At 53.9% G+C, this 27,966-nt stretch overlaps 2 protein-coding genes and 1 long non-coding RNA gene across 10 annotated transcripts in view; 1 reads left to right on the forward strand and 2 right to left on the reverse strand.

Moving 5' to 3' along the window:
• Positions 1-1,642, reverse strand: part of LOC112641627 (uncharacterized) — a 47,044-nt gene extending 45,402 nt beyond the window's left edge. For 2 of the 3 annotated variants that reach the window (XR_003124738.3, XR_004804080.2), the window contains exon 1: positions 1,200-1,384. This is a non-coding gene — a long non-coding RNA (uncharacterized LOC112641627). Of the gene's footprint in view, positions 1-1,199; positions 1,385-1,511 lie in introns of those variants that run through there. The other variant, XR_004804078.2, reaches the window with a different exon arrangement.
• Positions 1,385-22,724, forward strand: ABCC10 (ATP binding cassette subfamily C member 10). 3 transcript variants are annotated; one of them, XM_035697494.2, is made up of 22 exons: positions 1,385-1,517; positions 1,881-2,052; positions 4,104-5,322; positions 7,075-7,302; positions 7,888-8,044; positions 8,330-8,439; positions 10,105-10,184; positions 10,820-10,991; positions 12,525-12,623; positions 13,004-13,193; positions 13,761-13,838; positions 13,993-14,187; positions 14,594-14,747; positions 14,930-15,119; positions 18,000-18,343; positions 18,648-18,817; positions 19,491-19,651; positions 19,976-20,229; positions 21,202-21,380; positions 21,467-21,564; positions 21,802-21,914; positions 22,228-22,724. In XM_035697494.2, the coding sequence occupies exons 2-22, from the start codon at positions 1,892-1,894 to the stop codon at positions 22,379-22,381; spliced, it is 4,506 nt and encodes a 1,501-aa protein (XP_035553387.2). In that variant the 5' UTR covers positions 1,385-1,517; positions 1,881-1,891; the 3' UTR covers positions 22,382-22,724. The 3 variants fall into 3 exon arrangements, 2 of the variants coding, with proteins under 2 accessions (XP_035553387.2, XP_035553388.2); XM_035697495.2 differs by lacking the exon at positions 1,385-1,517 and having other exon boundaries at positions 1,647-2,052; positions 21,235-21,380; XR_004804077.2 differs by lacking the exons at positions 1,385-1,517; positions 19,976-20,229; positions 21,802-21,914; positions 22,228-22,724 and having other exon boundaries at positions 1,647-2,052; positions 21,235-21,380.
• DLK2 (delta like non-canonical Notch ligand 2) lies at positions 22,656-27,966 on the reverse strand. Of its 4 annotated transcripts, none has more exons than XM_025418851.3 (6): positions 27,876-27,966; positions 26,567-26,697; positions 26,235-26,298; positions 25,105-25,235; positions 24,480-24,624; positions 22,656-23,576 (listed from the first exon to the last, which is right to left on the reverse strand). In XM_025418851.3, the coding sequence occupies exons 1-6, from the start codon at positions 27,959-27,961 to the stop codon at positions 22,841-22,843; spliced, it is 1,293 nt and encodes a 430-aa protein (XP_025274636.3). In that variant the 5' UTR covers positions 27,962-27,966; the 3' UTR covers positions 22,656-22,840. The 4 variants fall into 4 exon arrangements, with proteins under 4 accessions (XP_025274636.3, XP_025274637.1, XP_035553389.1 ...); XM_025418852.3 differs by lacking the exon at positions 27,876-27,966 and adding an exon at positions 27,744-27,868; XM_035697496.2 differs by lacking the exon at positions 27,876-27,966 and adding an exon at positions 27,601-27,737.

Raw genomic sequence — 27,966 nt, forward strand, 5'->3', positions numbered from 1 at the left:
CTTTTTAGAGAGAGATAGAGTGCCTGTGGGGGTGGGTGGGTGGGGAGGTGTGTGAAGGAGAGAGAAAGAGAATCTTAGGGAGGCAGGCTCGACACACAATGCACAGCCCAACTCCAGGCTCAATTTCAGGACCCTGAGATCACGACCTGAGCAGAAATCAAGAATTGACGCTTAACTCATTGAGCCATCCATCTACATTTCTTAATTTATAAAAATAGGAACACTAATTCCTGATATTAGAGATACCAGGCTTCTTACTAAGACTAAAAGGGACAATCACAGTTATTTGTTGAGCTATTTTTGAGTGCTGTACATACTTTTGTAAGGTACCAACACTATGCCCAATACACAGATAATAAAACTAAGATGAAGAAGCAACTTGTCCGGAGACCACATTGCTAAACAATGGTTGAGTCAGGATTTAAAGCCAGGTGCATCTAACTACTCTTCCCACTGCTTTTCTAAAATGTATTTATTGAGGGGTGCCTGGGTAGCTCAATGCTTGAACATCTGCTTTTGGCTCAGGTTGTGATCCTGGGATCAAGTCCCGCATGGAGTTCCCCTCAGGGAGCCTGCTTCTCCCTCTGCGTGTGTCTCTGCCTCTCTCTCTCTCTGTGTCTCTCATAAATAAATAAATAAATAAATAAATAAATAAATAAATAAAATTTATTTATTGGGACACCTGGGTGCCTCAGTGGTTGAGCATCTGCCTTGGGCTCAGGTTGTGATCCTGGGGTCCTGGGATCCTGGGATGGAGTCCTGGCATCAGGCTCCCAGGGAGCCTACTTCCCTTCCTGCCTATGCCTCTGCCTCTCTCTGTGTGTGTCTCTCATGAATAAACAAAACCTTTAAAAAATGTATTTATGTATTGTGGGACTACTTTAAGCAAGGCACTTGCCCTAAAGATTTTATTCAACACTCTCATTAGTACCTTAGTAGTGGTATTGCCCAATTGCACGGACCAAAAAAAACAAAAACAAAAACAAAAAAAACCAAACACCTGAAGTTCAAAGGGCCCAGGTAAGTTCCCCAAAGCCATGCAGCCTTGGAATAAAGACGGTAATGGTCTAAATGTCCCCAAGTGGCATTATTCATCAGTGCAGCATGCACGTTTGGCTTCTCAGTCCCAAAGCTTTAAGAATTAGTGCAATGCATGTGCCTGCTAGTAAACAGGAGACAGATGGGAGCGAGGACTCTACCTGAGAGGGTATAAATGACGTTGCACTAGGGCTGACATCCGTCCCATGCAAATAAGGCAGCATAAGCCCGCTGAAGCCCGAGAGAGACGGCCGCGGCGCGCCGGCTCCCCGAGACCGCGGGCACGGCAGAGAAGTGCGCACGCGCGCAGGGGCCCGGCGGATGGGCGGGGCGAGCGGCGCCGGAGAGGTGGTCCCGCCCACACAGGGTGCCGGGGAGCCCGGCTAGCGCCCGGACACCGCGCCCTGACACCGCGCCGGGCTCTTTCGCATTCACCAGTGCTCGGGATCTCGGGAGCCGCTGGCGAGCATCACCTTCAGGTTAGACGTTCCGGATCTCTGGGGTCGGAGACACAAGGGACGGGGGGACAAGCGAGGCCGGCCGGGCGACCGCTCCGGAAACCTGCCGGCTCTCGGAAGCCGACCCACTTCCCTGTGAGGCAACGCGAGAATGGGTGGGGTCTGGCCTCCGGGCCGCGGCGAGGGGCGGTCCCGGTTCGGGGCGGGGTTGGAGGCGGGGAGACCCGGCTGTCCGGGCGCGCAGGCGGCCCCCGGCTTCCGCGTGCGCGTCCCCACTCTGCCCCGCTGGGTGTCGGCTGCCTGCCTGGACCTCGCCGTTGGAAACACGGATCCCCCCTACCTGGGAGGATCCTTGCCTGCCGCCACCCCCGGCTCTCCTCGCAGGTGAAGCCACCATGGAGCGGTTCCTGGCCCAGCTGTGCGACACCAGCGTGTTGCACCCGCTCCCGGTGTGGGAGGGGGACGCCGCCGGCCACTGCTTCACCCAGCTGGTGCTCAGCGCCCTGCCCCATGCGCTCCTCGCCGTGCTCAGTGCCTGCCACTGGGGCACTCCGAGGTGGGTAGAAACAGGTGCAACGCATCTGTCCATGTGTGCTTGCACACCTCTCCTGAAACCCACATCTCCGCCGGAGTGTAATCAGAATAGTGAGGTCTGTGGAGTAGGGCAAAAGTAGAATAAAATCTAGCATTAGCACTTTGCAGCAACGTGTCATGAATTGAACGCAAAACTGGGCGAACAATGTTTTTAGCCAATAAAGGTAGCTTGTGTTGAAGTTGTAGGACCAGTTTCTCACCACTTCCATCCATGAGAACTCAGTATTCCCTAGAATAGAGAAGCATATCTACCCAGATGGAGAGGAAGCAGTAGGTAGAAGAGAAGAGCAAAATCAAAACCTTAATCTTCCTGGGTTTGGAGCCGTAATGTACCTGTGCCAAACTTACCTTGGTTTTGTATTTATTTCTGTATGGCTAGATATGTCTAAAGTTACTCTCACTCTGGCTATTGACAAAGCAGGAGAGAAGTCTACTGTCTGCCTTTTGGGGTCCCTAGTCTGATAGATGGAATGTGTCCTTATCCCAGATGAATCAGGGGGCTGATGAATCCCTTCCTTGAGGAGGAGAAGCTTGGGATCTGTTGGTCTGGGAGGAATCCTGGTTTGTCTTTTACATAGAATGAGGCAGAAGTCTAGAGAGGGTTAGTCAGTTAGCATAGACATCCAAAGCCTGCTCAGAGGACTTTCTATTAAAAATAGACACAGTGCTTCAAGAACTCAGTCTTTGAGCAGGCAAGAAAGACCATCATATAATCAATAGAAATTATGGTTTTTGCATTTCACTTTTAAGAGTTTTTGTACATTGCTGAAAAGGGTTAGATCCAGAATCTCAGACAAGAAAGGACTGTAGAGGGCTTTGGGTCCAGACTCTTCACTGCTCACCATACTGATGAGAAAAATGAAGTGCAGAGAGGGAAGGAGTCCTTACTCATGGGATTAAGACTGACTGATGGCCAATTTGGGGCCTCCAAGAGCCCAGTGTTTTGTCCCTACATCTTAAAGAATTCTTAAAGGTTGACTTTTATTCCAGTATAAACTGCTCCATATTACTGTGATTAACTGGACTTTTTAGAGGAAATCCAAAGCATTCTAATCTAGGATTAAACTTTTTCAGTAACCCAGCCCTGCCAATAAGAGGAACAATAGATTTAGTCTTCTCATTATGTAAACCCCCAAGACATTCTCATATGCACTGCTGCAGGTATACTGTACTTAATTTTTAACGTAGGCAGATCACCCGTTTTGTTGACTAAAAATGTTTTTGGCTTGCCAAGAAGATAGAGACAAAACTAAAAAAGACGTTTTGTTCAGCAAGTGGAGTCACAAATATGACCTATACCACCTTCTAGAACCGTTGGAAAGTCAGAGAGTAGAATATTCTGAGGCTTTGTCAATTTTAGGCTATTGTAGTCGAGTGTAGAAGCCATATATAAATCAAGTCTTTATTCATCTAGTAGTGTTTCAGGTGAGTTTAAGGATTATTTTAGGTAGATATTTTTATAAAAGTGAATATTCATTTCTTGGTTGTTATCTGTATGAAAATTTAGGATTTTTTTTCCTAATTAGTCTTCACATTCCATACATCCTTTAAAAATTTTTTTATTTACTTATTTGATAGAGAGAAAGTGAGAGAGAGAGAGCACAAGCAAGGGAAGGGCAGAGGGAGAGGGAGAAGCAGGCTCCTGGCCGAGCAGGGAGCCCGATGTGGGGCTTGATCCCAGGACCCTGGGATCATGACCTGAGCTGAAGGCAGACACTTAACCAACTGAGCCACCCAGGCACCGCACGTTTCATACATCCTTAACTAAGAATTGTTAGTTTGTGGCAAAAGAATGATCAGAAATGGTATGGGTAGATTTGAAAACAGATTAGGTTGTGCCAGGAAGACTTCCTGGGAAAAACCCCTTGTATTTCAGGGTAAAGCGAGATACAGATAAGATGTAAAAGGCAGGAAAGGAGCTGATTGCCTCTACGTAAGTGAGTTATTAGTGATGTGTCTGGCCCTCAATCAGCCACTATGTGCCTCCCTTTCTTTTGTCCCCCCTGTCCCTAGGAATCCAGAGTATATCCTGTACTGCAGTCCCGGCTGGCGCCTCCGACTCACAGCCTCCTTCCTGCTCTTCATCTTTCCATTACTAGACCTCCTTCCAGTGGCTTTGCCACCAGGGGCAGGCCCAGGACCCATAGGGCTAGAAGTGCTGGCAGGGGGTGTGGCAGCTGTGGCCTGGATCAGCCACTGCCTGGCCTTGTGGGCGTTGGCTCATTCCCCTCATGGCCACTCCCGGGGACCATTGGCCTTGGCTCTGGCTGCCTTCCTGCCAGCCCCAGCCCTAGTGCTGACTCTGCTGTGGCACTGCCAGCGAGGCACACTTCTGCCCCCGCTTCTCCCAGGACCCCTATCCCGCCTATGTCTTCTCATCCTGCAGCTGGCTGCGCTCTTGGCCTATGGATTGGGCTGGGCGGTCCCTGGGGCATCACGGAGGCCCTGGGCCCAGGAGCTCCTCCTGTCTCAAGGACAGGAGTCTGAGGTAGCTGAAGATGGAGAAAGTTGGCTGTCACGCTTTTCCTATGCCTGGCTGACACCCTTGCTGGCCCGAGGGGCCCGTGGAGAGCTCCGGCAGCCCCAGGACACTTGCCACCTTCCACGCAGACTGCACCCAACTTACCTGGCTCGTATCTTCCAGGCACATTGGCAGGAAGGGGTCCGGCTGTGGAAAGCCCTGTATAAGGCCTTTGGCCGGCACTACCTGGCACTTGGACTCCTGAAGCTGGTGGGGACCATGCTGGGATTCTCAGGGCCCTTGCTGCTTTCCCTCCTGGTGGGCTTCCTGGAGGAGGGGCAGGAACCACTAAGCAATGGACTGCTGTATGCCCTGGGGCTAGCTGGTGGGGCCATCCTGGGTGCTGTGCTACAGAATCAGTATGGGTATGAGATACGGAAGGTGACACTTCAGGCACGGGGGGCTGTGCTGAATATTCTGTACCGAAAGGCTTTACAGCTGGGGCCCAGACGCCCTCCTGCCGGGGAGGCCTTGAACCTACTGGGCACCGACTCTGAGCGGCTGCTCAACTTTGCTGGGAGCTTCCATGAAGCCTGGGGCCTGCCCCTGCAGCTGGCCATTACCCTCTATCTGCTGCACCAGCAGGTGGGTGTGGCCTTTGTGGGTGGTCTCATCCTGGCCCTGCTGCTGGTCCCTGTCAACAAAGTGATTGCCACGCGCATCATGGCCAGCAACCAGGAGATGCTACAGCACAAGGATGCAAGGGTTAAGGTGAGGGCTGCTTAGGGTCCCTCAGCAATCTGGAGCTGAGGACCCACCCACCTGGTCCCCCAGGTCCTCCCATGCACAGTGCCTGAGGGTGAGAGCATACTCTAGAAGTTAAGAGCTCCAACTGGAGAAAGACATGAGTTCATATCCCAACTCTACCACTTACTAGTTTAATCACCCCAAACGGGGATCCCTGGGTGGCGCAGCGGTTTGGCGCCTGCCTTTGGCCCGGGGCACGATCCTGGAGACCCGGGATCGAATCCCATGTCGGGCTCCCGGTGCATGGAGCCTGCTTCTCCCTCTGCCTGTGTCTCTGCCTCTCTCTCTCTCTGTGACTATCATAAATAAATAAAAGTTAAAAAAATTTTTAATCACCCCAAACGAGTCATTTAACCTCTTTGGGCCTCTATTTCTTCATCTGAGAAATGACCATAGTAGCTTGCTTCAGAGGGTGGTTGTGAGGATCGTATGAGGTGACTCTGGGTATGGGGCCAGTCACAAAGTAAGCAATAAATAAAAGTAGCCTGTTAGTAACACTGCAGTATTAGCTCATGCAGCTGTAAGCAGCAAACTGAGGAGGTAGGAAGTAGCCTGTCTGGGACTAAATGGGCTTTTAGTATGAGTGCCAGGACCCGAGTCCTCTACCTCTTCATCTAGGGCAGAGACCATCTCATAGCCACAGGTGGAGTGGAGAGGTCTAGGAGAGCCCCAGCTACCTCTAAGGGTTGGGCTGAGGGGAAGGGAGTAGGCCAGTCCTCTGCCTGGGCCGGCTCTGCGTGTTGAGTGTCTGGGTTCTGCAGTGACAGGAGGATGGCAGGCCTGGAGGTCCGCACAGCATAGTTGTCAGCCTCTTATGGGAATAGCTCAGAGCGCTAATAGGAGGAAGGTCCTTCATAGCCCAGGCCCTTTTCTCCTACCCATGACAGCTACAGACTAGGTCTCTAGCGCCATCCGGGAAGCTCCCAGTGTCTCCCTGGCTTGCAGACTGGGGATGTGTGAATGTTTGGATCCAAGGAGTTTCTCTAGCCCCTGCCCATCTTGCCTAGACTTGTTGGCTTGTCTGACCCTGGGCTGTGGTGTGGGCCTCCTACACCTGTACGCTCCTACAGAAATAGTTCCTGTACCACCCAAGCCATGAGCCAGACTGGCGACTGGCTCCTGAAGCCCGCTGTTCTGGCCTTGAGAAGTAGTTCTTAGTCCTTTCTCTTATGGAAGGAGAGCTTTTAGGCCAGTGTGGTAGCACCTCAGTACTTTCTGCCTAGGGAGTAGGAAGGTGAAGGGACTCCAGCTCTGACTTGTTCTCCACTCTAGAGCACACACACAGAGGAAAAGTAAAAAGATTGGCAGGGGAAGCAACTCAGGACTGAAAGGGATTTTTTTTTTAAGATTGATTGATTGATTGATTTATGATAGACATAGAGAGAGGGGGAGGCAGAGACACAGGAGGAGGGAGAAGCAGGCTCCATGCCAGGAGCCTGACGTGGGACTCGATCCCGGGACTCCAGGATCGGGCCCTGGGCCAAAGGCAGGCACTAAACTGCTGAGCCACCCAGGGATCCCCCTGAAAGGGATTTATTTGAGGGTGGTATTTCTTCAGAAAGAGCTGAGGTGAGGAAGGAGACCAGTTCTAGGGCAGTACAGGGTATCTAGGAGCCTAGTACTCTGCTTTCTCTCCCAGTAACTTCTGGGTGGAGGAAAGTGGACACCTGTGAGCAGGGTTTCCACTTCACTCTACTTTCTTGTCTCCCTCCCCAGCTCATGACAGAGCTGCTGAGTGGCGTTCGGGTCATCAAGTTCTTCGGGTGGGAGCAGGCACTGGGGGCCCGGGTAGAGGCCTGCCGGGCTCAAGAACTGGGGCGGCTCAGAGTCATCAAATACCTGGATGCAGCCTGTGTGTACCTGTGGGCTGCCCTGCCGGTTGTCATCTCCATTGTCATCTTCATCACCTATGTCCTCATGGGGCACCAACTCACTGCCACCAAGGTGAGTCCCAGAAGAGGGGATGGCTGTAGGAAAGTGTAGAGAGGTGACAGCAAGGAGGCTGTGATGGAGTTAAGAGGTAGCCTCAGGCCCTTGGGGCTGCTGGGAAGGAGGATATCTGGCTACCTTAACCTTTTCCAACTGAGGGGGAGTTCTCCGAACTTTCTAGGGCCCCAAATATATCACCCTTTGCTCTGTGAAGGAATTCCTTTTTTTCCCCTTCTCTTCCATCCTCTTTGATATTAGCCCCAGGCTCCATGTTAGGTTCCCTTATCCTCATTCTAATTACTTTGGGGGGGAAAAATCCATGATCCAGTGCTGGCTCTAGCCAGGGCCAGACAATGTACTTAGAAATTCTGAGAAAGTCTCAGAATGCCCCAGGCCTGTGTGCTTATTGAGGTGCTACCTGGATCTCTGGAGGAACATCTGGAATTTCTAAGATTCTGAGATGGCTACCTTTGCCACCCAAGGATTTTCCAGCCACCCCTCAGTTCTGCTGCTGCCCTGTTCTTCCTTTTACACCCCTGTCTGCCTTCAGATAGCTCCTGGGCTTCAGGTGATGCTTCATCCCCCTTCTGCCCTACTTAGGTGTTCACGGCATTGGCACTGGTGCGCTTGCTCATTCTTCCCCTCAACAACTTCCCTTGGGTGATCAATGGCCTCCTGGAGGCCAAAGTGTCCTTGGACCGGATCCAGCGTTTCCTTGACCTTCCCAACCACAGCCCCCAAGTCTACTATAGCCCAGGTAATGGGGAGCTAGAAGGAAGAGCCTGGCACAGGGTGAGGAGGGAACAATAGCCCCTAGGACGCTGTACATAGGTGCCAGCAAGAAGGGCCAGAGGCAGCAGAATCCAGGCAGAGCAAGTGGACATTTCCTGGGGAAGAATCCTCAGACCAAGACTAAGGCTGAATTAGCCCTGGGCCAGTAGATACAGGACAGGCAAGCCAATGACATGTTCCTGGTTTACCCTCTCCAAGTAGGTAGGTTGTGCCTTAGCAGCCCAAGTTGTGTATTTTTTTCCCTATTCAGATCCCCCCACAGAGCCATCTACAGCGTTGGAGCTCCATGAAGCCCTGTTCTCCTGGGACCCAGTTGGAACCAGCCAGGAGATCTTCATCAATCACCTCGAAGTGAAGAAGGTTTGTTGTTGGATAGACAACCTAGGGGAGTCCCTGGATGAATGAGGGATAAAGACTCAGTGACAGATAAACACGCATGGAGCCAGTCATAGCTAGATGGCCTGCATCTCAAAGCACCAAGGGAAGGAACGGAGGAGCTCTGGTGAGCAGGTTCTACACTCCTCTCTGAGCATCATCCCACTAGCATAGCTTTCTCAGAGTCCTCTACTCTGTCCCTGGTCTCTAGACAGCTATATCCACCTAGTCCAGGCCAACAAGTACGTCTGTCTCTCCATTGTTCCTGCGGAGCCAGCAAACTCAGAATAGACCCCAGAGCTTATTCAGCATCTGCCCCAGGTCAGGGACCAGGGGAGAGGCCCTGTAGCCTCTTCTGAGAAGGATTTTGCAAATGGGGTAGATAATCCTCTATTTAGCCTGCTGAAAAGAAATCACACCCTGTGACTCACACCACTGCATGCATACATCGTCAAAGAAACACTTGAAAGAATATTCCTGGCAGGACAGGACTCCTGTTCCTCTACACACACCCCACCCCCGTCCTAATTTTCCCTCTCCCTTGACCCCTGTCCAACCCTTTGCCCCACAGCTCAACCCAGCATTCTCTAGTCTCTACCACATTTGGCTCACATTTCTGGCATGGGCTGTATTTTTTTTTTTTTTTTTTCTTAGTTCAGGCAAGACAAGGCTGGAATTTTTCAAAGGAATTTTACTAATGTTGTCAGTTGGGGCTTTTTTTGGATATAAGTCATAGAAACCCACTGGAGCTAGCTTAAGCAAACAAGAGTTTATAATAAGGTTATAGAGATGAATTACAGAATCCAAAGGCATGCATACAGCTGGATCTCAGCAGCTGCCCAGAACCAGGACTCAACTCCTAGAACTCTCCCTCTGTCTGCTTTTCTCTGTATCTGCCTCATGCTTCTCTTTCAGTGGACCTGCTCTCCACTGAGCAGAAAAGGTGACTGCATAGAGCCCTCCCACTTAACAGCTACAGCCAGAAAAAGGGAGAATTCTCAGGGAAGGGTCTCAACTCACTCTGGTGCCCACCCAGAGATGGGTCAATCCTGGCTGATAGAGTGGGGGCATCACAGACAGAGCTCCTGAGAGCACTATCTGTTTCTAGAAAAGGGATTTTTCTTTCCTTTTTGTACAGGAAGATAGCTCCATGGATGTATGTTACAACTAAGAAATGAAGGGAGAACAGAAAATTTGAAACTGCAAATAACAGAAATGGGCACCTGTGCAAAGCACCACTGCCTTTTGCCCCGACATAGCAGAAGTCTAGCCACAGGTGAACTTAAGTAGCCCAGCATCCAGGCCCCAAAGCCTGGAGTCCCTCCCTCCCTTCTCTTTCCAGGCTCCCTGCTTTGACCTTTCCTTGGAAATTCTAGGCAGTTTCCTCCATTCTCTCTGGTGCCTCTCCAGGGGCCCTTCATGCAGATCAGTGAAACTGATCACTCCTCTAAGTGGAAAGTAAGCACTGTACTTCTGCTAGTTCCTATATGAACTATATAGGAACCTCCTACTCGGTGAGGCACAGCTCAGCCTATGGGCTGGAGAATTCTTTCTTCACAGACAAACGGGCCTAAGAAGCCTCCGTGGAATGATTGGCAGCCCAGGGCCTCAGGAGGGAGACCTGATGCTTACTGTCTGGCTTCCTTGCAGGGTGTCTTGGTGGGCATCGTGGGGAAGGTGGGCTGTGGGAAGAGCTCGCTGCTGGCCGCCGTTGCTGGGGAGCTCCACAGGTGAGTAACCTCTAGTGTCCCCTGTCCTCAGCTTTGACCTGCAGCAAACACTTGCCTAGCCCCTGCCCTGTGGTGGATGCCTTTATAGGGTCCCAGGATACTGAGAGTCAGAGACGAACAAGACCTTGTCCCTTTCTTGGGAGAGTTTTAGTCTAGAAAGGGGAAGGCAGTCAAAGTGAGTTATCATAAGCTTCATACCAGAGTATTATCAGTGCTATAATAGTGAGTAAAGAAATAAATGGAAACATCCTGCATCAGTTCATCTTTCAGAAAACGTGGTTACGCAGGGAGGGATCTAGAGAGGAGCAGAGGGATAAAGGAGGGCCTTCTTATTTTACAGTGAGAATGAGTGGGAGCAGGGTGGTGGCCATCCTCTTCTCTGAGCACATCCAGATCTGACAACCCCTTGGCTATAGCCAAAGAGCAATTGCTTCCCTTCCCAATCCAGATTGAGCCTCCAGCCTCGTTAGGTCCCCTCGACCCAGTGGCTACCAATCCAGAAACCCATGTGACATGAAGGGGGACCCGATGTAGAAGACAGCAATCTGGAGAGGCTTCTGGGAGGCAGGGGGCTGGTTATGGAGGGACCCAGTTGGGGACTGGCCCCCTCATGCTGCTGGCTTGGCTCTCTGCAGGCTGCGTGGGCGGGTGGCAGTGTGGGGGCTGTCCAAAGGCTTTGGCCTGGCCACCCAGGAACCCTGGATCCAGTTTGCCACCATCCGAGATAACATTCTCTTTGGGAAAACATTTGATGCCCAACTGTACAAAGAAGTGATCGAGGCCTGCGCCCTTACTGATGACCTCCATGTGAGTGCCCAAGCCCTAAGACCCCCTGACTGCCTTCTTCCCCATGTCCCTGACACCTCAAGTCAGAGATTTGCTTCTCTGGGAAGAAGTTGCTTCTGCTCAGGCACCATTAACCTGAGACTGGCTGTCAGGTTTGGTCCTCCTAGAGCATACAGTGTGTGGTTCCCCCTTCCAAGTAGGACCCAAAGGGACAGTAGTGGTGGGGGGGGGTTCCACATAGCAGCCTCTAGGCTAGGGTTCCCTCTGAGGCTTTAGCTCTATGTAGGTTCGGCTGGTGGTTCTGGTTCAAGAGGCTTGGGATGCCTGGGTGGCTCAGCAGTTTAGCGCCTGACTTCAGCTCAGGGCGTAATCCTGTAGTCCTGGGATTGAGTCCCACATCCGGCTCCCGGCATGCTTCTCCTTCTGCCTGTTTCTCCTTCTCTCACTCTCTCTCTCTCTCTCTCTCTGTGTGTGTGTCCCTTATGAATAAATAAATAAAATCTTAAAAAAAAAAAAAAAAAGAGCTTCTCCTACACCTTCCCCTGGGGAGGCTTAAGAGATTTAGGGTTACTAGAGGCAAGTCCAATAGATCCCCTACAATCCAGAGTACTGAATTTAGGAGGATGAGATTCCAGATCTCACCCATGACTTCCCCACTCAATCCCCATGTCCCCAGCAGGATTGTCATCACTACTACTCTGTCCAGGTAAATGTGGAACTTCCCTGGAAAAGAGGACCTTTACTTTGGCTATGGGGTATCCCATGCCCATGAATCATTTGTTTCTACATCAGACATTTCTCAAATGCCTGTCGAGTACTGGGAACGGTTCTAGGCACTAAGTGGTAAATTATAAAGCTTTTCCCTCAGGGGGACTCACTGTCTGATAGACCACAGGTGCTTCCACTGTAATGGGCCCCCCTAAGCTAAGGAGACCACTCCTGAGGCCCCATGAAGGCTTGGGGTACATTCCTTGTGTAAAAATCTATGAAAGCTTCCACATTGAATTTGCCTATCGTCATCCTTGCTCTTAAAAAGGCAGGGTAGGGATGCCTGGGTGGCTCAGCAGTTGAGCATCTGCCTTTGGCTCAGGGCGTGATCTTAGGATCTGGGATCAAGCCCCTTGTCAGGCTCCCTGCGTGGAGCTTGCTTCTCCCTCTGCCTATGTCTCTGCTTCTCTTTCTGTGTGTCTCTCATGAATAAATAAATAAAATCTTAAAAAAATAAAAAATAAAAAGGCAGGGTAGTGAGTGTGACAGGGTGGCTAAGAATCTATATTCATGTCCTGCTGCTTACTAGCTGTAGAACCACCTGAGGGCAAGGTAGTTACTCTGAACTTTGGTTTCCTCTGTGAAAGAGAAAATACCAACTTCATAAGGTTGTCATAGGGATTGGATTGTCAGAATTACAGATTATCCCCTGTTGCTTGATCACCCCAAATTCAAGTCTACTCTCCCTAAGCTCCCTGGCTCTCTTGACGCCCTCTACCTCTTCCCTAGAGGAGTAGATGGTATTGGGGAGCCCATTGACCAATGCTAGGAGGCCTTTCCTACCAGATTTTGCCTGCTGGAGACCAGACAGAGGTGGGGGAGAAAGGTGTGACCCTCAGCGGGGGACAGCGGGCCCGGATTGCCCTTGCTCGCGCTATCTACCAGGTGAATTAAAGATGAGGAGGTCCTTGGAGGGAGTGGGGAACGGGGATATTTTCATCAGCATCTAGTTTCTTTTTCTCTCTCCCTTCATGTTCTTGAGATGTTTATCCCTTTGCCACCCCATGCCCCTTTTGCAGATTGAAGGCAGAATCAAAGATCCTTTAAAAAAAATTATGTAACTTGAAGTGCTAAGCACTGGCCTTGCTTGACTGGAGGGAAGTTTACCCTCAAGTCTCACCTGCTTTGCCACTGCTCTTGGGGCAGCCCCCAGAGTTCTTCTCAACTGTCTTCTCTGACAGCCTCAAGATTGTGTCCTAGGAGAGGTCTGGGTTCTGACCAAAGGACCCAGGACTTGGTACCCATCATGTCCCCACCTCTTTTAGGAAAAGGAGCTCTATCTCCTCGATGACCCTCTGGCTGCTGTGGACGCAGACGTGGCCAGCCACCTTCTGCATAGGTGCATCCTGGGAGTGCTAAGCCACACTACAAGGCTACTCTGTACCCACCGCACCGAGTACCTGGAGAAGGCAGATTTGGTGCTGCTGATGGAGGCCGGGCGCCTTCTCCGGGCTGGTAATATGGGCCGCCAGGGTGGGAGCCAGTGGATTTGGAACTTGGGCTGTGTGACTGGGTACTTTGGGAACACAGAGGACCAAGATCTCCAGGAACACTGACGTCCTTAGAGAAGAGACAACAGTCAGGTTTAGAACAATCTTTTTATTAAAAATACAAATATTAACAAAACCCCACCTCTGATGGATTATTATCCAGAGGGACATGACCAGGGAAGTTCACTGGGAGAGAAACAGGAGGAAATGAGGCTCCACCAGACTGTTAGAAATTTTGTGAAGCCTGAGGAGAAAGCTCTGCAGTAACAAGAGGTGACTCTGGACAGAGTGCTCATGGATAGCTATGACTCTCCTAGAGTGAACATGTGTCTGAGCTGGCTGGACTACAGGCACAGAGGGATGGACTTGAGAGTCCTCTTCAGAGTCTAGGGGTCCAGGGTAGGGCCCTGCTAGTGAGAGTCAGGGAAGGGGTCCACAAAGAATAGGAGGTGGATTGGCACACTCATTGAGGAAGGCAGAGTATATAGTATATACGCAGGAGCCCCCTGATGATTTCCTTGCTACCTTCCAGGGCCTCCCTCTGAGATCCTGCCATTGGTACAAGCTGTCCCCAAAGCCTGGGCTGAGGAGGGACAAGAGGCTGACTCAGGTATGGCTCAGGGCTGAGGAAAGGGCTTGCCCTCCACCACTTCACTATAGAGATACGTTTTCCTCAGTGCTCCCCTGCCCATCTGAAACACTGAAGTTTAACTGTCTTCCTGCAAACTTAATCCACACCCTGCCCTCCTTGCCCATCCTCACAGCTGCAGTGCAGTCAGTCGGGAACCTGGAGAAAACAAAGGAGAGGCTGGAAGTGGAGGAGAAAACATGTGGCCATCTGCTGCAGGAAGAAAGCAAGAAGGAGGGTGCTGTGGCCTTGCACGTGTACCGAGCATACTTGAGGGCCGTGGGCCTGGGCCTGGCCCTAGCCATCCTCCTCTCCTTGCTCCTCATGCAAGGTGGGAGTGAACCCCAGAGCCCCTCATCCTGCCCCAGTCCTAGGTCCCCATCACAGCCATCACCTCCAACTGATCATTACAAAGCCCCGAGCCTCCCCAGGCATGGACAGCAGCTGGGACAAGATACACACCCCCAGTTCTGAGAGTCCCAGGGACCAGAGGGGTGCACACCATAGCCATCTTCTGGTCTGCCCCCACAGCTTGCTTCCCCTCTGCAAATTCCAGATCATGCGCTCCTCAGAGCTGATGGGTGATGGGCCCAGGGAAGGAGTGCACACTGGGGAGGACATGGGATAGTAGGAAGGTGGAGAGGGCCAGGGATGGGGGTTAAGGGCAGAAGGTTAAGGGGGTGTTTGAATGGAAAAAAGGGATGAGTCACAGCTTTTCCCTCCCTTTCCCCACCGAGGCACAAGGAACGCTGCTGACTGGTGGCTCTCCCACTGGATATCCCAGCTGAAGGCAAACAAGAATAACTCCCAGGAGGTGCCAGCCCCCACCAACCCGGGATCCACAGGGCTCCTCTCTGCCCAGCTGCTTCTCTTCTCCCCCAGAAACCTCTAGTGAGTGGCTGGAGCTAGAGCAGGCTTGGGGCTCCCAGAGGGGTTGCGGAGGTGGGGGTGGGGGTCGGGGCTGATGTTCCAGGTGTGTGTCTTCTGGTGGGGAGAGCTGGCGTGGGGGAGGGGAAGGGACCCCCCGAGGGGCCCTTCTTTTGGTTACCCACAGCCCCCTCCTCACCACCCAGCACCTCAGTGTTCCCACTGCCAAAAACTGCCTCCAATGGCTCCTCAGACATCCGTTTCTACCTCACCGTATACGCAACCATTGCTGGTGTCAACTCCCTCTGCACCTTTCTCCGGGCAGTGCTCTTTGCAGCGGGCACCCTCCAAGCAGCCGCCACCCTACATCGCCGCCTGCTGTGTCGAGTCCTTATGGTGAGGGGATAGGAGGGTGGGGTGGCATGGGGGAGCCCTCTCAGTACTTGGGCTCCATCAGGTGCCCCATCCTACCTCCTAGTCCTCAGGAGAAGACAGCCCTCACAGGTGCGTGCAGCACTTGGCAGCTTGAGACCTGGAGAGGCTGAGAGCAGAGCAGCTCTCTGAGTTCAAACCCAGTTACTTAAGCTGGTAGCGTTCTGACCTGTAAAATTGGGAGAAGAGAATCTTCCTGAGTCACTCCTGTTTTGGACTTCAAGTGCAGAGGCCTGAATTAGTCACCTCTTATTTGTGGGGCATGGGACACCCCTTAGATCATAAGTTCCCTTTTTTATTTTACTTATTTACCCATTCCCTTTTATCTATGTACCTACCCTATTCTGTTTCCCCTTCTTTCCTTGATAAAGCAACCATTCTTAGTAGGTATCATCTCAGGACTCTGAGATCAGAGCCCAAGCCAAAGGCAGACGCTTAAACAACTGAACCACCCAGGCACCCTTGGCATTCTATTTCTTAACAATTTTTTTTTTTTACTTCTTACAATTTTTATTTAGGGCTGTTTTTAAGATCCATCCCTGTTGTTGTGTACATATTTAGTCTGTTGCTGACCTTATAGGCTTATTATGAGGATTAAATTAATTAGTACATGGAAAGTGCTTAGGATAGTGCCTGGAACATACTAAATACTCAATCAGCAATTATTATTAGTCATGTTGTTCTTTTTTTTTTTTTTAAGATTTTATTTATTCATGAGAGACATAGAGAGGCAGAGACACAGGCAGAGGGAGAAGCAGGCTCCTTGCAGGGAGCCTGACATGGAACTCGATCCTGGGTCTCCAGGATCAGGCCCTGGGCTGAAGGCAGCGCTAAACCGCTGAGCTACCCAGGACGCCCTTTGTTGTTGTTCTTATAAAGCCCTTTTCTTGTCTGTTATCCTTTTTTTTTTTTTTTTTAAGATTTTATTTATTTATTCATGAGAGAGACACAGAGAGAGAGAGAGGCAGAGACACAGGCAGAGGGAGAAGCAGGCTCCACGCAGAGAGCCTGATGTGGGACTCGATCCCGGGTCTCCAGGATCACCCCCTGGGCTGCAGGCAGTGCTAAACCGCTGCACCACCGGGGCTGCCCTTGTCTGTTATCCTTTAAAAAAATTTTTTAAGTAATCTCTACACTGTGTATGGGGCTCGAACTCACAACCCTAAGATCAAGAGCCTTGATTGTGCCTCACCAACTGAGCCAGCCAGGCACCCTCTTGACCATTATCAAGGTCTTGTAATAATCCTGTGAAGTAGGTACTGTTATCCCCATTTTTTTTTATTTTCTTTTTTTTTACCCCCCCGCCCCCCCACTCTGTTATCCCCATTTTACAGATAAGGAACCTGAGGCAATGAGAGCGTAAGTGACCTGGGTAAGGCTAGTTCTGTGGAGAGTTGGGCTGGGAACCCAGTCCTATATGGGTATTCCTGTTGCCTGTCAGGGAGTAGCCACCCACAGTTCTGCCTCTCCTCCAGGACCACAGCCTCTTTGGGCTGTGAAGGAATTCGTTTCTTATAAATTGGCATTAGGAGGTGCTTCCAGAAGTCCTTTGCCCTAGTCCCCTGCCCTAAGAGGATTATTCCTCAAGTAAAGGCAGAGAGCTGGGGGATGGAGAAGGTGAAGAAAGGGACAGGCTGTCTCTGAGATGGCCCACCCAGTAGCCATCTAAACAGCTAGAGACTGGGCAGCCCCTGTGGCACAGCGGTTTGACACCACCTGCAGCCCGGGGTGTGATCCTAGAGACCCGGGATCGAGTCCCACATCGGGCTCCCTGCATGGAGCCTGCTTCTCCCTCTGCCTGTGTCTCTGCCCCTCTCCCTCTCCTCTCTCTCTCTCTCTCTCCCCCTCTCCCTGAATAAATAAATAAATAAATAAATAATAAATAAATAAATAAATAAATAAATAAATAAATAAATATATCTTTAAAAATAAAATAATAAAAAAAAAAACAGCTAGAGACTGCTGAGCACTCACTCTCTGCCAGGCAGACTGTGCTCAGCATCTGACTGCTGTACACGTGCTTTCGATCCTACCAGCAGCCCTGAGAGCTGCAGTTCTGTTATTATCCCTGCTTTTGAGATGAGGAACAGGGGCCTTAAGAGATTAACCTCCTTGGGACGCCTGGGTGGCTCAGTGGTTGAACGTCTGCCTCTGGCTCAGGTCGTCTGCCTCTGGCTTAGGTCCTGCCTCTGGCTCAGGTTGTGATCCCGGGGTTCCAGGATCAAGTCCCATATCAGGCCCCCTGCAGGGAGCCTGCTTCTCCCTCTGCCTGTGTCTCTGCCTTTCTCTGTGTGTCTCTCATGAATAAATAAATAAAACCTTTAAAAAAGAGAGAGAGAGAGAGAGAGAGAGATTAAGCTCTTTGCCCGGGGCCTCCTATCCAGCAAATGGCAGGGCCAGAATCCCAGCGGCAGTCTGATTCCAGAGCCTGAGTGCTGAGCTACTGAGCTCATACTGACTTAGCCACGGGCGATCAGGATGTTCCTCTTGACCTCTAACTAAATCTTACGAGCCTAAAGTCCTCTTCTTCTGGAAAGAGACTGGCTCCTGCCCTGCAAAGGGGAGTTGGCATGTCTAGCACAGAGGTAGAGGAATGGCCAGCATGGCCTCTCAGGGTCATCACTAGCCGGAGAGATGGGAGAGTCTCTACTTTTCCCACCCTGAGAGGGTCTCCCTCCAAGCTCCACCAGCCCCTTCCTCTCTGCCCCCAAACTCTGGGGACACTTTCCTCCTTTCCTCTTTTCTACTTTGGGCCTTTCTCCCCACCCCACCTCCCCCCCAGGGCTGTCCCCAGCCCCTCTGCTGCCAGGCCCTGCCCTCGCCCAACCACAACCCCTCTCCCAGGCACCAGTGACTTTCTTCGACTCCACACCTGCCGGCCGGGTTCTAAACCGCTTCTCCTCCGACGTGGCCTGTGCAGATGACAGCCTGCCCTTCACCCTCAACATCCTGCTGGCCAATGCGGCGGGCCTGCTGGGCCTCTTGGCAGTGCTGGGCTCGGGCCTGCCCTGGCTGCTACTGCTGCTGCCCGTGCTGAGCGTCCTCTACTACCGCGTGCAGCGCCACTACAGGGCCTCCTCCCGGGAGCTGCGGCGCCTGAGCAGCCTCACCCTATCACCTCTCTACACCCACCTGGCTGACACCTTGGCTGGCCTCCCTGTGCTCCGGGCCGCAGGGGCCACCTCCAGGTGCGTGGAATCTGCCTCTGGCCACAGCCAGTGGGGAGGAGAAGCTGAAGGAGGTGAGAAGAAGGACCCCTGAAAAGAAGGGCACATGGAGGCAGGCCCCAGGTCTCCTGAGAAAGGAAGGGTGGGTGAGTGTAGAAAAAGGGATGGGGGATAGGGGGCAGAACATAGTCCCTCTGTACCTGCTAGGAGAGGCCTGTGGGTGTGTAGGTCAGCTCCGAAAAAGTTGCTGCGTTCTGCGGGGAAGGAGTCTGGTGGGGTCACTGCAACAAGGGAGTGGCCTCTCATCCCTCCTGGCCTCCCCCAGGTTTGAGGAGGAGAACCAGAGACTCCTGGAGCTAAACCAGAGGTGCCAATTTGCCGCCAGTGCCACGATACAGTGGCTAGACATTCGGCTGCAGCTCATGGGAGCCACAGTGGTCAGTGCCATCGCGGGCATCGCCCTAGTGCAGCACCAGCAGGGCCTCACCAACCCAGGTGCCACCCCGGGAGCCTCACTCTCAACTCAGAAGCATCCCAGACCTCCCTCCCTGCACTGTCCCCCCAGCATTTCATCTCCCACCTTGGGGTCCTGTGAGGATGTGTTGTCATTGTCATCACTCCCATTTTAGAGTTGAGGAAACTGAGTCCCAGGGAGAGACTTGCCCAGGTGGTAGTGGGTCTGGGACTAAAACAAGCATTCTGACCTTCACCCCTTCCCTGCTCTGCCCCATTACTGACACTGCCAGGCCCATCTTCCATTGTCTTCTCTCGAAGCCTATCCAGGCCCACCTCACTCCCTTGTGGCTCACCTCCTGTGGATCCCATCTGGGTCCCAGCATCTTCCTGCTTCTCTACAGGCTTTTTTTTTTTTTTTTTTTTTTTAAGATTTTATTTACTTATTCATGAGAAACAGAGACAGAGAGGCAGAGACTCAGCCAGAGGGAGAAGCAGGCTCCATGCAGGGAGCCTGATGTGGGACTCGATCCCAGGTCTCCAGGATCACACCCTGGGCCGAAGGCAGGCGCTAAACCGCTGAGCCACCCAGGCTGCCTTCTGCAGGCTTTTACGTGCCACAGTCCATAGCCTTGAATTCTCCCTCCTGCCCCAGCTCTGCTCCCACATGTATCCTAGTGTCCATCCGCTAGCGGCTTGTGCTCTTCCCCTCCAGGACTGGTGGGCCTGTCACTGTCTTACGCTCTGTCCCTGACGGGCCTGCTCTCTGGCCTGGTGAGCAGCTTCACGCAGACAGAAACCATGCTGGTAAGCGTCGAGCGTCTCGAGGAGTACTCCTGTGACCTGCCCCAAGAGCCCCAGGGCCAGCTGCCAAGGGTAGGCCTGCAATCCCTGCCCTGGGCCTGGGCACTGGAACCCTGGGGGACCCTCCTGACAGTCCCGCCTCCCCTCATTCCTTTCCTTTTGGTCCTCACTGTTTTTCTCAGCCCCTCTCATGTCACTGTGTGATGTCACATTCTTCACGGTGTGTCTCTCATCCTTGTGCCCATCCAGAGGGCCTCACCTCTGCTGCCCATGCCCTTTCCTCTTGTGCCAACCCTTTCTCCTTATTTTCCCTTCTTCCCACTCCCCATTGCGTCTCCTCCTCATTTCTTCCACCTTACCCATCTCTGTCTCTCTTCCACCCATGGACCCCACCAGCTGGGCGTTGGCTGGCTGACCCAGGGGAGTGTGGAGTTCCAGGATGTGGTGCTGGTATACCGGCCGGGGCTGCCAAATGCCCTGGATGGGGTGACTTTCCGTGTGCAGCCTGGAGAGAAGTTGGGCATCGTGGGCCGCACAGGCTCTGGCAAGTCTTCCCTGTTGTTGGTGCTCTTCCGGCTGCTGGAACCTAGTTCGGGGAGAGTGCTGCTGGACGGTGTGGACACCAGCCAGCTGGAGCTGGCTGAACTCAGGTCTGGGGGAGGAAGAAGAGGGACACCAGGCTACTGGGACATGGGGGAATGTCCAGCTAGGAAGGCTTTATATCAACCCGGGGCAGCCAGGGCCAGGAAGGGGCAGGATAGAGGACAGGACAAGCAGGTGAGGACAGCGAGATCCTAGTACCGAGGTTCAAACTCATAGCTGTGGTCTCAAGGTCTGCAGTCTGACCCAGGCCCACCTTTCCAGCTTTGCCTTATACTTTCTGGCACATAGCCTCCATTCGAGACCACCAGTCACTGCCTCCTGAACCAGAGTCTTCCAGGGGCAGTGCCCCATACTGATGTCCTCAGCCCTGAGACTCGGCAGGCAGTGCTTGGGACAGCTCAAGACCTGGGTCGGTTGCCCCCAGCCACAAGTGGCCTTTTCTGGAGCTAATCATCTCCCTATCCCCACATCTAGGTTTTTTGTTTTTTGTTTTTTTCAAAAGTGATCTAGTATCATTTTTGCTGAGTTCTGTGCCATGCACGAGGTAGGGCAGCTCTGTCCTAAAGCCCATGACTGATCCCAAGCCCTGGCCCTGGTCTTCCTGCCTTCTCTTCTCACCTGTGGCAGCCTTACCTTATGGCTCAAACATATAGCTCCTCAAGACTTGATTCCAGGCCCACTTCTGACCTTGAAGTGTCCCCTCCCCATTCATGTTCTGGTCATTCCTTGCCACTGCTGCCCAGTGGCTGCTAGAGTTGGGCCCACACAGCTTAGCCCACTCCTGTTCTCAGTGTTTCTCCATATTTTGTGCCTTAGTGAGATGTAAGCTCCTTAAGGATAGGGTCAAGACCTTTGGTATCTTGATGCTCCCTGTAGCACTGGCACAGTAGGTACATGACTGATCAGCTGGGGAGCAGAGTGGGGATTTTGTTCAGGTCTTACCCCTCCCCCCAAGCTTTCCTGGAAGTGCCCACTAAAAAACTGTGCTAGGAACAGAAGTGGCCACATCTCCAGTCTAGATCCCATGTCCTGTCGCCTTCTTACCCCCCCAGATCCCAGCTGGCTATCATCCCCCAGGAACCCTTTCTGTTTAGTGGGACTGTTCGGGAAAACCTGGATCCCCAGGGCCTGCATGAGGACAGGGCCCTGTGGCAGGCCCTGGAGCAGTGCCACCTGAGCGAGGTGATTGTGTCCTTGGGTGAGTATTAGGCCCTACCCTGCAGGGTAGTCAGAGGGAGCAGGGAGAGGCCTGAGACCTGGGGCTGAGGATGCTGTGCCTTGTAGGTGGCCTGGATGGTGAGCTGGGTGAGGGGGGCCGGAGCTTATCCCTGGGGCAGAGGCAGCTGCTGTGTCTGGCCAGGGCTCTCCTCACGGATGCCAAGGTGAGGCAACAGGAAGGGACATTAAAGAGGGCCAGGAAGAAGGCAGGGGGCAGTCAGGGTGAAGGAGTGGGTTGTGGAGAGGTTTTGGGGGACTAAGTTAATTTTCCTTTTAGAGCTGGAGGTGGGGAGCTGTAGGTTGGCTGGTCTGGGCCCGGAGGTGGGGGCTGGTACTTGGGTGGGAGCCAAGGCTAACCCGATTCCTCCCTCCTCTCCCCCCACCCTCTGCGCATGTTCCAGATCTTGTGTATTGATGAGGCCACGGCGAGTGTGGACCAGAAGACAGACCAACTGCTCCAGCAGACCATTTGCAAACGCTTTGCCAACAAGACAGTGCTGACCATTGCGCACAGGTGTGCCAGTGTCTGGAGTGAGAATTGAATCAAGGCCTATGGTGACATGAACCCAGAGCCTCCCTTCCTTTCAGGGACCCCAGGGGTCAGGGCTCTAGAGATTCTAACCCCCCATGAATCTCAGCTCCTTGTTCTCCAGGCTCTTTATAGCACACTGTCCAAGGGTATCTGCAGTCTTCCCCAGCACAGAGCCAGACACTAAAGCCTGTGGGGCATACCTATGCTGTCCAGGGGAGAAGAGGGAAGAGCAAGTCAGCTCTCTTCTTTAGGGCCTTGTCCGCTGTCCCCCCACTGACCACCTTCTCTCACACAGGCTCAACACGATCCTGAACTCTGACCGTGTACTGGTGCTGCAAGCAGGGAGGGTCATGGAGCTGGACTCCCCCGCTGCCCTGCGCAGCCAGCCCCACTCGCTATTCCAGCAGCTGCTGCAGAGCAGCCAGCAGGGATCCCAGTCCTCTCGCTGAGGGTCCTGAGCCTGCCCTCCCACCGTCCTACAGGGTCTCCCCTCGGTCTTACCTAGTCCTGAGCAGCTGCAGGGGTGCTGGTTGCTTGTTTACATTCTCCTTTGTGGCTCTACCTCTCCCTCACTTCCCAGAGGGGAAAAGGGGACCCTAGGTCTTCTCTGGAACCCCTGTTCTCTTGCGGGGCAGAGTCCTGAGGCTCCAGAACCAGGCCTCTGCTCTGGCCCTCTTACAGCTGGGACTTCAGGCAGATTTTCTGGCAAAGGAGCCCATGTGTACTTTTCATAGTTTTATTTGATAAAATTTCCATCTTACAGTCTATGTATTAAAAAAATAATATTTCTGGTGTGTGGCTAAGGTCCTTCAGTGTGTGAGCCCCAGGAGAGGGGTGGCGACGAAGGCCTATTCCAGTCTGAGAAGCTGAGGAGGTGAAGGTGGGGGGCTGGGGAGCCCCCACCTCCATCACAGTGCTGTGGTCTTTCCAGGCTCAGGGGGCAGGTCAGGTGACAGGGGGAGCCCTGCCGGCAGCATGCTAACCTGACACTCCTGGTCCTGGCATGCCGGGGCATAGTGTGGGGCAGGGTAGCAACAGGGTCCAGGGGGGCATACACCCCGGCGCCAGGCCCTCAGGGTCAGCAACATTGTGGACAGGACCAGGGCGGTGGTGAGGGCCCCAAAGACCACCACAGCCACCAGGCTAGATACACCTAGCCCAGCCTCTTGCCTCCGCACCACCTCTTTCACTGAGATGCGCAGCAGACCCGCCCCCACGCTGTGGGGGACAGGCCCTGTGGCAGGTACTGCCAGAGCCGAGGTGGTCCCCAAGGGGATGTCCACTATGGTGGCGGGTTCTGAGACCGGTAAGATGAGCTCGCAGGTCTTGCCGCCATAGCCGCTGGGGCAGAGACAGTCAAAGTCATGGACGCGGTCCCGACAGCGGGCCCCTCTCTGGCACGGACGGCTGGCACAGTCATCCAGGTTGACTGTGCAGAAGCGACCAGCAAAGCCCTCAGGGCAGAGGCAGGAGAAGCGGTTTATGCCATCCAGGCAGGTGGCGCCATTGGCACAAGGTCGCATCAGACAGTCGTCTACATTGACCTCACAACGAGAACCCACAAAGCCTACCAGACAGCGGCAGGTGAAGTTGAGAGCAAAGCCCTGGTCATCCTGGCATTGCCCACCATTCCGGCATGGGGAGCTGCAGTGGGAGGGAAAGAGGTCCGTAAGGCCAACTCACACTGTTAGGGTAGCCCAGGTCAGCATCCTGACTGCCGCCACCCTTCAACCCCCTTTCTGGCTAAGTCACCTTGAGTCCCTCTCTCTGAGCCTCCAATGCCTCCATTTTAAAAATGAGAATAAGACTAGTCCCCTAGTCCCCCCAGATTGTGAGGGTTAAATGAGCTAATTCAATGTCAAGCGGTTAGCATAGGACCTGGCCCCAAGGCAAGGCTCAACGCAGGCGTGCTATTATTATCCTCAGAGACACTTGGACCTGCAGCAGAAATGAGGACAAGTCCAGCCCTGCAGCCCATGTGCTCACTCACAACAAGGCAGAGAGTTGCTGAGCGGAATGTCTCTGGGAGCTGTGTGCCAGCTTTTCCGAGGGGCCAAGGGGAGTCCTAGGTCCTTAACCTCCCTACACCCACCTTCTCAACCAGAGCAGTCACATGTTAACGTGGTACAACTTCAGCAACTCCAAGTTTGGTTTTGGAGAAACGGTTCAAATGGTACCAAAAAAGTTGAGAAACCGGGATCCCTGGGTGGCGCAGCGGTTTGGCGCCTGCCTTTGGCCCAGGGCGCGATCCTGGAGACCCGGGATCGAATCCCACATCAGGCTCCCGGTGCATGGAGCCTGCTTCTCCCTCTGCCTATGTCTCTGCCTCTCTCTCTCTCTCTCTGTGACTATCATAAATAAATAAAAATTAAAAAAAAAAAATTTAAAAAAAAAAAAAAAAAAGTTGAGAAACCCTGGACAAGGGACACTTTGGCTCCCTGGACCCTCAGACCTAATACTTTGCCACCACCCTCTCTATAGTCCTGCTTCCTTTCCCATCACCAACTTCTCCCCTAACCTCCCACTCACCCACAGGCCAGTACTCACCCTGCCTGTTCACAGGGTCCAGACTTGCGCTCGCAGTCATGTCCATGGAAACTTGGTGGACACACACAGTGGTACTCACCACCCCCGTCATAGACACACTGGCCACCATTCCGACAGGGGTTCTGTGTGGTACAGATGTGCTCATCTGGAAAGGAGACCGGGAAGGCTCTGGGTGCCTGAGGTCTGGGTGCCCAGACCTGCCCAGGCCCCACCTGAAGCTCTATGGGCATGACTTGTACTACAAACCCACCCAGAGCTTCTGTGGTGTAGTGGGGGAAAACAACACTGCATTGGTGTCAGGAGGCTCCTAGCCCCAGCATCATCTGTCTGTCTCAAAGCTATTGGGCAAGTTGTATCTCATCTGTGGGTCTCCGTTTCCTCATCGGTAAAATGAGTACATTTTAGCAGCTGCCTTGCCCACCTCATAGGATTATGTTGACTGAATTAGGCAACTGGTATAAAGTCTAAAATGATAAAATACCATGTATTTGAGGGTTTAAGCCAGACAGTGCTCTTAAATTTGTGCTTAATATTAAATATAGGTGCTCGATAAATATGTTATCGATGGATGTTCTCCCAAGACACGGGGTCCCTAGTCCAAAAGCTACCCTTACTGCTCCCCTACCTTTGTCACAGAACTTGCCTGCCCAGCCACTATGACAGATGCACTGCCAGGGCTGGTGGCAGGTCCCATGCTGGCAGCCAGGCATTCTCACGCAGCGCTCACAGTGCAGCCCTTCCCAGCCTGGGTCACACCTGGTGGGGAGAAGCACAGGGGCAGGGCTCTGGGTGGGGGGATCTGAGGAGATGGGAGAGGCAATACCAGAGCTTCTAGAAAACACAAGGACATATGAGAACCTCTAAGAGAGACCAGGCCTGCCCCAGGTAGGTATAGGGCTGTACGGGGTCATAGGACATATATATGGAGTCAGACCATGAGACACCAGCGTTCAAGTCCTGGGTTTGTGCTTTGTCTAACCTCTCTGGGCTTCAGTGTTCTCATCTGTAATAGGTTGGGTTAGGTTGGGTTGAGGAAGAAATTAAGATGACATTTGTAAATAACTCCAGTACCATTCCTGGCATGTCTGAGGTGCTCAGAAGCAGTTTAAAAAGAGTGACCTTGAAAGGTCATAAGGACTCTTCCCATCCTCATTCCAGGACAAAGACCTGAAGTATTTCAGGGTGTCTCAAACACCTCAAGCCACCTCCTCCAATACCTTGCCTTGTCAGCTCATTTCCTTATGTTCAGACACACTTTTCTCGTGCTGCAGAATTGGCCCAACCCCCACCCCAGTGAGTCAATTAACTCAAATTCATCAAGAAAGATACTCTTTCTAAGTGCATCTCCCCAGCAACCCTCCTGTAGTCTTTCTTTCCCAGGCTAAACCCATTCTCTTTATATTTTTATCTCCCCCTTTCCTCATGGCCCCCAATCTCCAAACTCTCAAGCTTCAGGTCTTTCTACTAGTATCTTGAGGAGGAACGTTTCAGAATACCTGGATCAGCTTTGGGAGAGTAAAGGAGTAGGGAGTGGAGAGGCATAAGCCAGAAGGAGAAAAGAGAGGCAAAGCAGAGGGGAAATGGGGCCGGGAGAGGTTAGCCAGTCTGCCCTGTGGCCATGAGGGGATGAGGAGTGAACAGTAGGGTTTTAAGCCCCTGGACACTCTGCCCTGGGGCTTGACCTGGATGTGGGTGTGGACCTGCTGGGAAATGGTGAGCAAAGGGTTTTTGGTAGCACGTGTTGGACAGAGGTACCTGCAGGAGCCGTCAGGCGCACAGCAGCCGTGGGCCAGGTCACAGTGGGAGCTGCAGTCATCGGCTGCAAGAGATTGAGGTGGGAAGGGTGAGACCGAGTCAGGGCTCCGCTCCCTGAGACGCGGGGCTCGGAGGAGCGGGGTCTCACTAATTGGCTGGGCTCTGCTCCAGGCTGGGGCAGAACAGAGTCCTCGCCGCCTCGCAAGGGGCTCTCTAGGTCTGGTCAAGCCCGCGGGTCGGAGGCTGCAGTGCCGTCTCTGGCCGGCAGAGGTCAACGCGCAAGCGACGGATGGCGGGGCAGGGCCGCGACCCGAGCCCGGGGGCGCGCTCACCTCCCGCAGGCTGAACGGGCGCCCCCAGGATGCACAACAGGCACACGAGATGTAGACAGCGGCAGCCGCTGGGCATGGTCAGCGCCGGCCTCAGGAGGGAAGGACGGATGGACGGCCGGACGTGCGCACACCTGTGGGACGGCACGGGCTGGGAGGCGGCGGGACCCGGAGACGGTGGCACGGAATCCGGTTCGAGGGACACGAGTCGAGGGGGAAGAGGGGCGTCGGGACAGAAGGAGGTGGGGGCGGGAGGGCGGAGGCGGGGAAGGCTGGGCAGGCGAGGGGACCGGAGACAGGAGCCCCGGAGCGGGCTCTGTGGGAAGGAGGCGAAGGATGGACAGCGCGGAACGAGGTCCAGGCGCCGGAGGGGCCCGGGCTGGGCACGCAGGCCGCACGGCGGACTCCGCGGGGATGGGGACAGCGCCGGGAGGCGGCCTCGGGCGCGGAGGGGACGCGGGGGCCGGTTCCCGGCAGCGGGCAGTCTCCGCCTCCCACCTCGACTCCCCCCGCCCCCCCCCCCCGGACCTGCTCTCCACGTCCCCTTCCCATCTCCGTCGCCTCGGCTCGGCCGCGGCGCGGGGCCTGGGTCCCCAGGACGCCCCTGGCTCCGCGCGCCCCTGCCCTCGCGGTCCTCACCTCGGGCTGGGAGGCAGCGCGCCCCGGGACGCAGAGCGGGGCGGGATCCGACGGGCTCCGCCAAGGGGCCGGGGCGCGGGGCCACCCCTAGCCGGCCGCGGGGACGGGCGCCGAGGCGGCTGCCATGCGAGCCGAGCGCTCGCAAATCTGGGGCTCAAGGCGACCCCGAGCGGCGGCGCGGCGGCGGCGGCTGCTCCTCGCGCGCGCTCAGGCGGCCTGCCAGGGGCGGCGTGTGCCGGCGGAGCCCGCCCCCCCTCCCGGAGCTCCCGCCCCCCCTCCCGGAGCTCCCGCCCCCCACCCGCGGGCGTCCGGCGCCCACCCCCCGCGACGCAGGGCTCACACCTCGCCCCGGCGCCCCCCGGGGCCCCCGCCTTCGCTGCCACCTAGCCCTTCCGAACCTCGCTTTCTTCAGCGAAAAGAGGAAATTAGGGGAATCAAAAAGGAAGAAGACTGCCAAGTGCCAGCCAAATGTGCACAGCCGCTATTCTCCCATCTTGCATCCCTTGCCGTCCTGACCCGCGCCCCTCATCCTGTGCCCCACCTCTGCTCTCGCCAGTCAGCTTCCCATCACGCTTCTCTGTTAAATCCCATGCACGCTCCGGGCACCCTTGCGGCTCCAGGCCCTCCTCCTGTCACCAGCCCACGCCTCCTCCGTTTGTAAATCCTACATCACCTGCTTTCGTGTGTGTGCTCTCCTCCTCCTCCACGCCCTCCTCTTCTTTCTTCGTTGCCATTCCCAGCCTTCCAGGATCGACCCATGCCTA

Source organism: Canis lupus, chromosome 12 (genome assembly GCF_003254725.2).
Source record: "Canis lupus dingo isolate Sandy chromosome 12, ASM325472v2, whole genome shotgun sequence".
Classification (NCBI taxonomy): domain Eukaryota; kingdom Metazoa; phylum Chordata; class Mammalia; order Carnivora; family Canidae; genus Canis; species Canis lupus.